The following is a 12,640-nucleotide window of genomic DNA, read 5'->3' as shown; positions in this document are numbered from 1 at the left end:
GAATGAACAAAACATTACAGACTGGTAAGCACAAGTAATATATATTGAATAAAGAATTAATAAATAGAAGGGCTGGGCATGGTGGCACATGCCTTTAATCCCAGCACTTGGGAAGCCAAGGTAGGAGGAGTTCAAGGCTACCCTGAGACTACAGAGTGAATTCCAGGTCAGCCTGGGCTAGAGCAAAATCCTCCCTCTAGAAAAAAAAAAAATGAGTAGATAGAAAAACACACTGGAAATATTAGAGGTTCTAAGCCAAAGACTGTCTTTGTGACTTTATGCAAATCCTACACATGGGCCTCAGTTTCCTTATTGGCAGCATGGAGCTATCATAATATCTGTCCTGACAATTTCACAGGTAAAGTTAGGAAAGGTAATGGATGTGAAGCCACTTCAGAAGGGGGCAATGTTCACCAATATATGATCAGTTTGCCATATGAAGCCAGTTTGGAAAGGCTAAGGATTGGCATAGAAATGGACATTGACTGCTGCTCAAGTACAAGATGTAGCTACAACAGTTGCAAGTTTGAGGCCTCGAAGCTTTGACTTCTTATTCTGCTGTGGACTTTCCCTGAGGGTATGTTATATATGTGAAGAAAACTATTGCATTGCCACTTACAGATGTATAATGGTTAGTGGGCATACTTAGTAAATGATTATGTGACCATCTGAAGTCATTTTTAAAGACAAATGATGGACATATGATCATTCATTCCACAGAGAAATGTCAAATTTAATTGAAAAAAAAACTACCTAAAATTGTAATATGATTTCATCAGTGAAAGACAATGCAATTTAAACAGTTATACCAAGATGGTATGAAAACGGTGATTTAAAGGATTCTTGTAATATTTTGACAATAATAATTTTGTAAAATATATTCTTGTGTTACTATTCATTGACATTACTAAGTTATTACTTAGCAATAGATAACTTTGGAAAGTGGAATACCACCCAGCTAATAATTCCACATCTTACTACTCAAGGAAAGAATCAGATCAACCTAATTTTGAATGCCTCTCGACAAGATAAATATCATACCTGTCTTTTAGCACACTTGAGATAACTGACATTATAAACTCTTTTTAATGAAAATACATGAGAAATATTTTAATATTTTATTTTTATTTATTTATGGCAGAGAGAGAGGGTACATGTGTGCCAGGGCCTTGAGCCATTGCATACAAACTCCACATGCATGAGCATCCATGTACATCTAGCTTATGTGGGTTCTGGGGAATTGAACCTCAATTCTTGGGATTCACAGATAAGCACCTTAACCACTAAGCCTTCTCTCCAGCCCCAGGAATAAATTTACATGAGCTTGAATTCTTTTTTTTTTTTTCAAGGTAGGATCTCACTCTAGGCTGACCTGGCACCCACTCTGTAGTCCCAGGCTGGCCTTGAACTCAATGATCCTCCTACCTCTGCTTCTCTGATGCTTGGATTAAAGGCATGTACCACATGGGTCAGCTTGAATTCCTATTGACAAGATTTTGTACATGAAAGATAAGAGCAGAAGGATTGCAGATCAAAGAATATATATAGTTGATAATTTGGAATTCTTTTTCCTACCTGTTCCACCATTGCATTGGTAACATCTATATTTGGTTTCTGTCCAAAGGGAACTGTCAAAGAGTACAGATTTGTCCAAAATCTACCCCACATGTCACCTGTTTGCAAAAAAATGCATTAATATATGACACAGGCAATAGAAACACAGGCCTGATCTTTCAAAGTGCATGGGGTTGACTTGGTAAGTGAGCCATTCAGTATTTCTAAACAGTTTTACTACTTCTGCTAAGCTTTTACTCTTGTCTTATTTTAATTTTCTAGCATTTTTCTCTTCTTTCTCTTGTGAAATATTAAACTGGAAAGAGATTATGTGGCCAGGCAAAGCTTTTTAGTGAATATTCTTAATTTCTCCTATTTTGGATTACTGTTGGAAGGCACAATTTAAGCTGGACATGGTGGCACATGCCTGAAGCTTAGCACTTGAGGAGGCTGAAACAGAAATTTCTCCAGTTCAAGCCCAGTCTGGGCTGTTTAGCTGGTTCCAAGGCAGCTGGAACTATATAGTAAACTACTACAGAAAAAAAAAAAAAACCATATGGAATATCATAACTACCCCAGATTAAATTTATAAAATCTATCACACATGGAATGAACTGTTACAAATTAAATTATTAGTAATGCCAAGTACTGGATTCAAAAAATATCATATAAGATCATCATTCAAAAACAAACTTTTACTGATTGGGAACTAAGTTTCGCTTTTTTTTTTTTTTTTTTTTTTTTTTTGGTTTTTTTCAAGGTAGGGTCTCACTCTGGTCCCGGCTAACCTGGAATTAACTCTGTCATCTCAGGGTGGCCTTGAACTCATGGCAATCCTCCTACCTCTGCCTCCCGAGTGCTGGGATTAAAGGCGTGCGCCACCATGCCCGGCAAGCTTCACTTTTATTACCATAGTTATGCACTTAACTGGGTAACTTTCCATACATGTTCAGCATTGGAATTTGGATTCCAAAGCCAAAGACCATGAAGGAAAAACAAGAATCTAGAAAAATTCAACCTAACAGAAAGACTACAGTCCTGGCACCAAAGAAATGGGTAGCACAACTACATGATTAGTATTTCAGGGAATTAATTTTATAAGAGATAAAATTTAATAGAAATAAGTATAAAGTCCTATGCTTAAACTAAAACAGTATCCGTGTAAAAATATAGTAAGCATGAGGCTGAAATTCAGTACATAGTAAAAGATCAAAAGTGATTCAAGAAGCCGTATGGCATACTTCTAACCTATCAACATGACCTTTGGCTGAACTGACAAAATGATAATGTCTAGAGAAAAAAGAAAGCATGGTATGATGTTTTCTCTATGTTGAGAAAACTTCATCTGCAAAAACAGTTCTGAGGAGGCACATGGGCAGAACAAGACCAAAAGAAGATGAGTAGAAAGCTGGTATTTTAAGGACTATTTGAATATTTATGTAGATTATTAAACTTGAAAAAAGAAAACAGTATATACAGGATGATAATAGTAGTCACTAAAATGTAGAGAGTATACACTTTTGTTTAAGATCTAGGCCTTAGCCGGGTGTGGTGGCACACGCCTTTAATCCCAGCACTTGGGAGGCAGAGATAGGAGGATTGCCATAAATTAGAGGCCACCCTGAGACTACACAGTGAATTCCAGGTCAGCCTGAGCTAGAGTGAAACTCTTCCTTGAAAAACAAAACAAACAACAACAACAACAACAACAAAAAAAAGATCTGGGTCTTATATAATGATTGTTTAACTATACATGGAAGATAATTTGTAGAAGAAGTAACATATTCTTTTGTTTTTGTTTTATTTCAAGGTAGAGTTTCCCTCTAGCTCAGGCTGACCTGGAATTCACTATGTAGTCTCAGGGTGGCTTTGAACTCATGGTAATCCTCCTACCTCTGCCTACCAAGTGCTGAGATTAACGCATGTGCCACCACACCCAGCTCTTTTTTCTTTTTAAAAAACTATTTTATTTTAATTTATTTGCAAGCAGAGAAAGAGAGAGAAAATGGGTGCATTAGGGCCTCCTGCCAGTGCAAATGACCTCCAGATCCATGTGCCACTTTGTGCATCTGGCTTTATGTGTATACTAGGGAGTCAAACCCAGGTCTTCAGACTTTGCAAATAAGTGCCCTTAACTCCTTAGCCATCTCTCCAGCCTGAATTAACATATCCTGAATAATCTCATAGAATAGAAATACTAGGAATAAATGGAAGACAATAGAGGACTGCAGATTCAATTCCACATACAGTAAAACTTTCTTTGAATTAGTGCCATATAGCAGCAAGTTAGTCTAGCTTGGGAGGAAGAAAGAGCCTCTCATATCAGACAGGTTTAACAAAAACTACATTAGTAAGCATGCCTGCCTGAAATATTGAAGAAAGGATTTCTAAATTACATTAAGGTTAAGACTCCCTAAGTCTTTTCTCCATATTCTCTCCCACTGCTAGATATTGAGCCTCATCTGTAAGAAAGAATTAGCTACTAGAAATTTGGCTTAAGGCCAGGAGTGGTGGTTGTAAGCCTTTCATCCCAGCACTCTGGAGACTGAGGAAAGAAGATTACAGTGGGTTCAAGGCCACCTGGGGTTACAGAGTTCCAGGTCATCCTGGGCTAGAGTGAGAACTTGCCTCAAAAAAATAGAGGCCTGGACAGATGGCTCAGTAGTGAAGGTACTTACCTGCAAAGCTTAAGAACCCAGATTCAATTCCCCAGTACCCACATAAGCCAGAGGCAAAAGATGGCACACGTGTCTGAAGTTCATTTGCAGTGGATAGAGCCCTGGCATCATAACCATGCTCTCTTTCTACCATTCTCTCTCTCTCTCTCTCTCTCTCTCTCTCTCTCTCTTCTAAATAATAAAGAAATACAGAAACAAGCTTTTTTTTTAAAGAAAAGAAATTTAGCTTGAATACAGAATGGATGCTAAGTATACATGGCATAAAGTGCTCAGATAATTTTATTTTATTTGGCCTTAGTTGCTAGGTAGGAGAAAGAAGAGGATGCCCATTGTTCTTCATTCATTACTCATGTGACTGCAAGGTACATTCCAGGAATGTTGACTATCACTGTCTAGAATGAACTCATGAAGCTTTCATTCAGCCATACCTTTATCATATAAAGCCTTTCTTTCCTGGCAGCCTCCAGCCTCCCCACCCTCTCCTCTGACAATATGGTCCTATACTCCTAGACTCTATCTCAAGAACTCAGTCAACTAACTTAAAAACTAAAAAGTATTTTCCCCATCTCGACTCAAATTTCAACCTAGAATCCACTCTTTCTCTAATTATCTTAAATAATCCCCTAGACATCAGCCGATAAGTAACTCATTAAATATTAAAATAGCAATGTACTAGAGTGATTCCAAATGACTTTTTGCTGAAGAAATGGCTTTCAATCCACTATTTGTATAACAATACTAACTGTACTTACAGAAGTTATCAAAAGTTTTTTTTTATTGGGCCTCATTCCAAAACATGATAGTTTTCTTCACAGAAATAACTCAAATGACAAAGAGAACATAGAGTTTCTTACCAAGCAAATGAGCAGGGAGACATCCAGTTGCACTGATATAGGAAGGGTAGATATCCATCAACTTCGTTCTCACATAAGCATGAAGATGTTCATATAATGGTTTAATCTGAGAAGCCCGGAAAGAAAGTTTAAGACCAACAGTAGCCAATTTAACAATCTCCAACTCTAGAAATGAGAGTTTCATAATATAAGTAGAATTTCCCTGATTTTTTTTCCTTTCCCCTCAAAATTCTCGAGTTTGAGACCATTCCCTCTTCACAGACATAAAACAACTTGCAGGAGGGCTGAGGAGAGGGCTCAGAGATTAAAGGTGTTTGCTCTGCAAGCCTGCTGACTGGAGCTCGGCTCTCCAGTACACATGTAAAGTCAGATGAACAGTGGCTCACATATCTGTAAATCCAAACATGCCCAATAGGCAGCAGAGTCAGGGGAATTTCAAATCTCCCAGAGCAGCTAGTCTGGACATTCCTAGTGTCAAGCAATATCAAGAAGGACACTATAGTTCATTCTATCACAGAGCTCTCACTTCACTATCAAAACTGCCTTAGTCAAAGGCTAATGAAATAATAGTATCAATTGCCCTGAAGTAGGAGGCAAAGTCTATGGCTCAGCTAACAAAGGCAGACAGGGTTGACTGAAGGAAACTCAAGATCTAAAAGACTTTGCCTTCTTATCATCTTTCTATTGTAGGAACTGGTCAGTGACTGAAGCAGAGGAAAGCCCAACAATTCTGACCATCTGTAGGGGCTGCCCCCATTCTTCTCAAAAACCCTTCAAAGGGTGAGGCTATAGCTCAGTTGTAGAGTGCCTGCCTAGCATGCACAAAACCTTGAGTTCAATCCCCAGTACCTTAAAATTGAGCATAGTGAAACATGTGTAAAATCCCAGCACTGAGGAGTAGGTAGAGGCAGGAGGATGAGAAGTTCAAAGTACTCCTCAGCTACATACCAAGTTAGGATGAGTTTCTGTTTCAAAATAAATAAATAAATAAATACATAAATACATAAATCTTTGGCTGGGGAGCTGGTTCAGTGGGCAAAGTGCTTGTTGCACACTCATGAGGACCTGATTTGAAACCCTAGCACCCATGTAAAAGCCAAGTGTAGTGGCCCATTCCTATAATCTCAACATTGAAGGGGCTGGGATCTCTAAATGGATCCCTAGTGCACGCTAACTAACTAGTCTCAAAGAATAAGGTGAGAGTGATTAAGGAAGACACTCAACATGGACCTCTGGTCTCCACATGAATACACATATGTGTATGCATGCATGTGCACCAATAGCATATGAATGTGCATACACACATATACACAAGCAATGATCTTTCCAAGCCCTACTATTCCATAATTCTTTGTGATCTAGAAATGTCCAATTACTGTGTGCAAGCAAGGCAAAATGCCTTTGGCCATTGTCCCTTCTCCCTGTTGTCTCTCCTCCCTGTACATTGTGCTTCAGTCCCTGGGTTACCTCTCTGAAGGTACGTTCCACATCTTCAATCAATTGGTTGCGGTTATATTCATAGCCATCTACTCCCTCAGCTTCATAATCTCCTCTCCAATAATCCCCATAGTCCTCATAGTCTGTTTTTAAGAGAAAGAGAAGACATAAAGAAAAATAAAAAGAGAAAATGCAATTTACACAGATTAGTCTTACTTGGAGTTTCAAAGAAATATAAAGGTTTATCACATTTTTATTGCCTTTCCAGGCATCATCTCAAAAGAACACAAATGAAAAATAAGACTTGCCAATTGTTAGGTACTAATTCTGTGTCATGAGCTTAAATGTATTATCCATTGTAAAAACCACAAAACGACATGTAAGATTGTCATTATCATAATTACCATTAATTACCATGCACTGGATTAACAGCTGTGCTTGCTTTTTTTTTTTTTTTTTTTTTTTTTTTGCTTTTTGAAGTAGGGTCTCACTCTAGCTCAGGCTGAGCTGGAATTCACCATGTACTGTCAGAGTGGCCTCTAACTCATGGCAATTCTCCCACCTCTGCCTTTCAATTACTGAGATTAAAGATGTGCACCACCAAGCCCGGCTTGTGCTTACTTTTAAAATAAAACTTCTGTGTATGCTTAAGGTCATACAACATGATGTTACACATCTTATAGATATAGTAAAATGTTTATTATAGTGAAAAAATTAACATATCCATCATCTTCCATAGTTACCGACTTTTCCCCTGTGGCAAGAGCAATGATGATCTACTCATTTAGCCCAAATCCTGAATTATGTAAACTATTTTTCAGCATATTCCTCATGGTACATTAGCTCTTTAGACTTCTTCATCCTACCTATCTTCTACTTGGTATCCTTTGGCCTATATAGCTCCATTTGCTCCCACTACTCATAGTAACCACATTTTATTCCCTTTCTCTATGTAGTTGAAGTTTTTCTTTACAGAATATGCATACACACACACACACACATTTATACATATATATATATATATAAACTCATCCAATATTTTTCTTTCTGTTGAGTTTATCTCACTTAGCATGATGCCCTCCAGGTCCATCCCTGTTGTGGCAAATGGCATCATCTTCCTTTTGAGGCGGAATAATGTTCTATTATATATTATGTTATTTTATTTTATTACATTATATAGCTTATATATAATGTAATAAAGTATTATACACACACACACACACACACACACACATATATATATATATATATATATATATATATATATATATATATACACTTTCCAACTTGTTTATCCATTTCTCCATTGATTGACACCTAAGTTGTTTACATGTCTTGGCTATTATTAAGAATGCGGCAATAGCCGGGCATGGTGGCACACGCCTTTAATTCCAGCACTTGGGAGGCAGAGATAAGAGGATCGCTGTGAGTTCGAGGCCACCCTGAGACTCCATAGTAAATTCCAGGTCAGCCTGAGCTAGAGCAAGACCCTACCTCGAAAAACAAAAAAAAAAAAAAGAAAAGAAAGAAAAAAATAGAATGCAGCAATAAACGTGTAAGTGTAGATATCTTTGATGTATATCCAGAAGTGGGATTGGTGAATCATATAGTATTTCTATTTAAAATTTCTTTAGAAACATCCATACTGTTTTAGATAATGGTTTTACCAATCTACATTCCTATCAACAGCCCATGCTTAGAGCAATTAAATCACTTGTCTAAAGTCATACAGCTGGTAAGGAGCAGAATCTTAAACCTAACTTTCAAATTCTTGGTCCCCACTCTCTAACTCATTAGATTTAAAACATGTAATCAGATCCCTAGGTTTTTAACTTTCATTTGGTTTAGGGCCTCATGTTTCTGGGTATGACTCAACACATACTAGACTCTAATTCACTGGACTTGTGTTTGTTTCCAAATTATCTGCATGCATAGACATCTCTATGTGCTTTGCTTGTTTGTCTAACTCTCAGGAAAGATACACTTGTATTAAAATATTGTATCTAGTAAGATTTATAAATGTATTCTAGTGATTTTTGCTTTTACACATACATTGTTAATGTATATCATCAAGATTATAGGGCAAATAAACATTTAAATAAAAATATGTAGGGTATTATTGAAATCTATGATAAGCTACTGTCTGTATCTTGCTTTCGAGAATGTGAGTTTAAGTGACAATGGAAGAAATTGGAAACAACAAAGGAGAAAAATATTTTCCTTATTTAACCCCAGAGGTAGAGTGAATCACCAAAGCATAAACTTATTCATAATATCATTACAAGTTAAGAGATATGAAAATCTCTTCCCATGTTAAGATTGTTATGAGTACCTGAGTTGTAATTACAACTGCAGAAAGTAAAGCACTTCCACCTAAGCTAATTGGATGGTATAAGATGGTAGGTTTTTTTTTCTGGAATACCACCCTGAACTATATATATAAATGACTTTTTGGAATGAATTATGACCAAGGAGATTTAGATGAGTGATATTCTTCACTCACAGACACACTCTTTCTTTCATTCTGAAACTGGATTCCAACTCAATTTCCACATTTCTCTGGGCACTCTTTGGGGCCCTGGGACCTCCCCTGGATAGCTCATAATTCATAAATCCTGGGATTGTTAATTTATAGGTATCCAAATATTACATGTCAGGCTTGGTAATGCATGAGAAAAAGAGTCCCATAACCCTTTAGAAAGTGTCAGGACCTGTAAAGATTAGCAAAAGGACCTCCACAGATCAGCAAACTTACTGTTTGCTCTTGCCATCTCATTTTTCAGAACCACATACTCTTCATATAATGGCCTCAGTTGCTTGCCGACTTCAGCTCTCCAGCCTTCCCAAGCCCAGAGCCTCTTGTTGTAGTCTGTACTAGTAGCCATGATGTCATCCAAACCTGTTTTACCAAAGGGAATAAGCATGAATGTGAAAAACTTTTATTTGTAAACCATTATATGAAATTTAAAGAACTAAAACTATAGTTCACAAACATCAAAGTCATGGAGTTATTCATGGACATCTCATGATTAATCTCTTTGTCCTTACTATAGGTTTAAATATGTCTACAAAGAGCAAAAACATTGAAACAATTAAGTTACTGTATTAATTGAATGCAATCAAGTTTACAACGTCAGAGGGGAGGTGGAGAGATGGCTCCTCAGTTAAAGATACTTTCATGCAAAGCCTGCTGGCTTGGGTTCAATTCCCCAATACCCATGTAAAGTAGCACATATGTCTGGAGTTCATCTGCAGTGGCAAGAGGCCCTGGCATGCCCATATTCTATATTCTCTCTCTCTCTCTCATACACACACACACACACACACACACACACACACACACACACACACAAATAAGTAAATATTTTAAATAAATAAAACATCTGTGAGCTGAAATACATATTTTAAATATTATCATCTTTGGATTATTCACCTGCAAAGAATTATGTCAACATCAAAAGTCCATCTCATTTTAAAACTTGGGAGAAAATGCAAATTTCATAATCAATGCTCAAATGAATAACTTACCTGGTTCAAGCAATAAGCACTCCTGTGGATTACTTGGGTTACAAACTCTTCCAGTACTGTAGATCGTGCTCATTGTGTTTAGGATTGTGTTCAGCTGTAAGTTAATCATAATAAATGTGGTAAAGATGAAAAATGTGCTAAAGATGATTCTAGCATAATGGTATCCTTTGGGTCATGAAGCTTTTAGCCAGGCTGTACCTTTAGCTTAGAAAGCTTTCGTCTTACTTTTGATGTACCTCCAACCTACCAAGTTCCTTTCTTTCCTCTGAAAAAATGACACAAAATCCAATATTCCAAACAGATCTTAAAAATGAGAGGAAGGTGACAAAATTAAGCCATTTTCAAGGGGTCAGGAAATGGAGGCTGTGAGAATGGAGAGGTAGGCAGGTGCCAGTGCACGAGGGGCAATCTATGTTATAATAATGAATTTAAACTTTACCCTGTAGGTAAAAAGGAGTAAAGGTAGCTGAGTAAAGCAGTGCTACTCAGAATGTAGTCCAGGGGTCAGTGCAAGCCAGCAAAACATTTGTTTCCATTCTGTAGCAAGTACAGGAATTGGGGGAATAAATGTCTACAAACCATTTTAAATTACTCAATAGATCCTTCATATATAATCACGTGATCAAAGGACTTTAGTAAATGTTGGTTTGAGAATGATTTAAGATGAGGAAAGGGGGGAGAAATAGGAGAAGAAAGGGGGTGTGAGGCAGGGAAGAAGGAAGGAAGAAAGGAAGGAGCTTTTCTTTCCCACAAATAATTTAAATGCTAGATTAAAGGTTCTGTTTTGCCTCTCCTAATTCCCTTGTCTATTATTCTTTCACTGTGCTACAAAGTCATTATTCTAAAGCATGATATAGACCCGATGCTGCAAAGTTCCACAAGACACATAGTCAAAGCCAATAACTCAACCTTGGCAAAAAAAATAATAATAATAATAACACCTTCATAGTCTCTACTGGCTACTTCAATGTCCTCTCCATGGAACGTATGTGTCCTCCAGTCTTTCCTGTTCTCACAACTCTTTAAGTCCTTACTTGGTTTTCAATCTTGGCTACACATTAAAATTATTTGGACTATAATAGGTGGTCTAGGTTCAAATATACAAGGTTTCTCATGGTTTCCTAGTGGAAAAAAAAAATGGAGAGACAAGGACTAGATAAGATAAAGTGGATTAATAACTTACTGGGATAATTGGACCAAAAGAATGCAGAATAATAAATATCAACTTGTAGAAACAAATGCCATATGCCTTTATCTCTGTCCTTATCATGTTTTTTTTATTTTTATAAATGTAGATTAGGATATACAGAGTTCTAGAGTCAAGTAACTAGGAAAGAAGACTTTGATGTGGAAGAACTGAATTTTTTAGATAAAAGTATTTCAATAGGCTATATCAGGGGTCTGAAAACTATGGTCTGCTGTGTGTTTTTGTAAAGTCTTTTGGGATAACAGCCACATCCATTCATTTATGTATTATCTATGGCTGACTTCCTGCTTCAATAGCAGAGCTGACTCTTTGTGACACAGACAATATGGCCTGAAAAGACTAAAATATTTACTTTGTGTCTCTTTATAGCAAAATGTTTGCTGGCTCTTGGGCTAGAGGGATGGGATGAAAGATATTATTTTGACAAAAGTAAATAAAGACATCCTTGAAGTTGGACAATTTGTCTCAGAATAATATTTTGTATGTATGCATACTTAGTGTGGGGGGTCTATGGACATCTGAGTGGATATGTATATAGAGGCCAGAATTATCTTTAGGTATAACATCCACCTTTTTTGAGACAGAGTCTTTTGTTGGACTGGAGCTCAGCAATTAGAAAACCCTGACTTGGGCTAGAGAGATGGCTTAGCGGTTAAGCACTTGCCTATGAAGCCTAAGGACCCCGGTTTGAGGCTTGATTCCCCAGGATCCACATAAGCCAGATGACAAGGTGAGGCATGTGTCTGGAGTTCATTTGCAGTAGCTGGAGGCCCTGGCGCACCCATTCTTTCTCTCTACCCTTCTCTCTGTGTCTGTCTGTCACTCTCAAATAAATAAACAAACAAAATTAGAAAAAAAAAAAAAACCCTGACTGGACAGCAAGTTTCATGCATCCTCTTATATCCAGCTCCCCAGTGCTGGGATCACAGATGCACACCACCAGATACAGCAATTGTTACATGAATTCTGGGAATCAAACTGAGGTCTTCATGCTTGTGAGGCAAGCACTTTACCCACTGAGCTATCTACCCAACTCCTAACTTATGTCTCTGTATAGCAGAAAGTTTGCTGACTCCTGGGTGTAGGACAAATGAGAGATGTTATTTTGATGGGGCTAAATACAGACATACCTGAATTTGGACAAACTGTTTCAGAAACTGGCATTTTGCAGCAGTGTGGGTACCAGAAATTCAGAAGCTTCATTGACAGTGGGATTCACATGAGCCACATAATTCAGCAATCAAAAAAGAGAAAGAAAGAACATCTTCCTAGTACAATCCTAGGCTGTCAGTAGGCATAGAGAACAGGGTGCTGAATGATACTTTCCTACTCACTTCTATGCAGATCAGAATCAAGTGCCATGTTGCACTCCCCAAAAGATT

General features: G+C 37.4%; 1 protein-coding gene across 2 annotated transcripts in view; it reads right to left on the bottom strand.

Moving 5' to 3' along the window:
• Nucleotides 1–12,640, bottom strand: part of Ace2 (angiotensin converting enzyme 2) — a 57,680-nt gene that overhangs the window by 30,395 nt on the left and 14,645 nt on the right. The window contains exons 1-6 of one of the 2 annotated variants that reach the window (XM_045140273.1): nucleotides 10,993–11,049; nucleotides 10,052–10,145; nucleotides 9,279–9,422; nucleotides 6,554–6,666; nucleotides 5,087–5,192; nucleotides 1,576–1,673 (exon numbers count right to left, since the gene is read on the bottom strand). In XM_045140273.1, coding sequence (XP_044996208.1) covers nucleotides 1,576–1,673; nucleotides 5,087–5,192; nucleotides 6,554–6,666; nucleotides 9,279–9,422; nucleotides 10,052–10,145; nucleotides 10,993–10,998 — 561 coding nt within the window. In that variant the 5' untranslated portion in view covers nucleotides 10,999–11,049. Of the gene's footprint in view, nucleotides 1–1,575; nucleotides 1,674–5,086; nucleotides 5,193–6,553; nucleotides 6,667–9,278; nucleotides 9,423–10,051; nucleotides 10,146–10,992; nucleotides 11,050–12,640 lie in introns of those variants that run through there. The other variant, XM_004671466.3, reaches the window with a different exon arrangement.

This window comes from Jaculus jaculus, chromosome X (genome assembly GCF_020740685.1).
Source record: "Jaculus jaculus isolate mJacJac1 chromosome X, mJacJac1.mat.Y.cur, whole genome shotgun sequence".
In the NCBI taxonomy this organism is placed as follows: Eukaryota; Metazoa; Chordata; class Mammalia; order Rodentia; family Dipodidae; genus Jaculus; species Jaculus jaculus.
The sequence above is the reverse complement of the archived record's forward strand: the minus strand, read 5'-3'. Positions and strand labels throughout refer to the sequence as shown.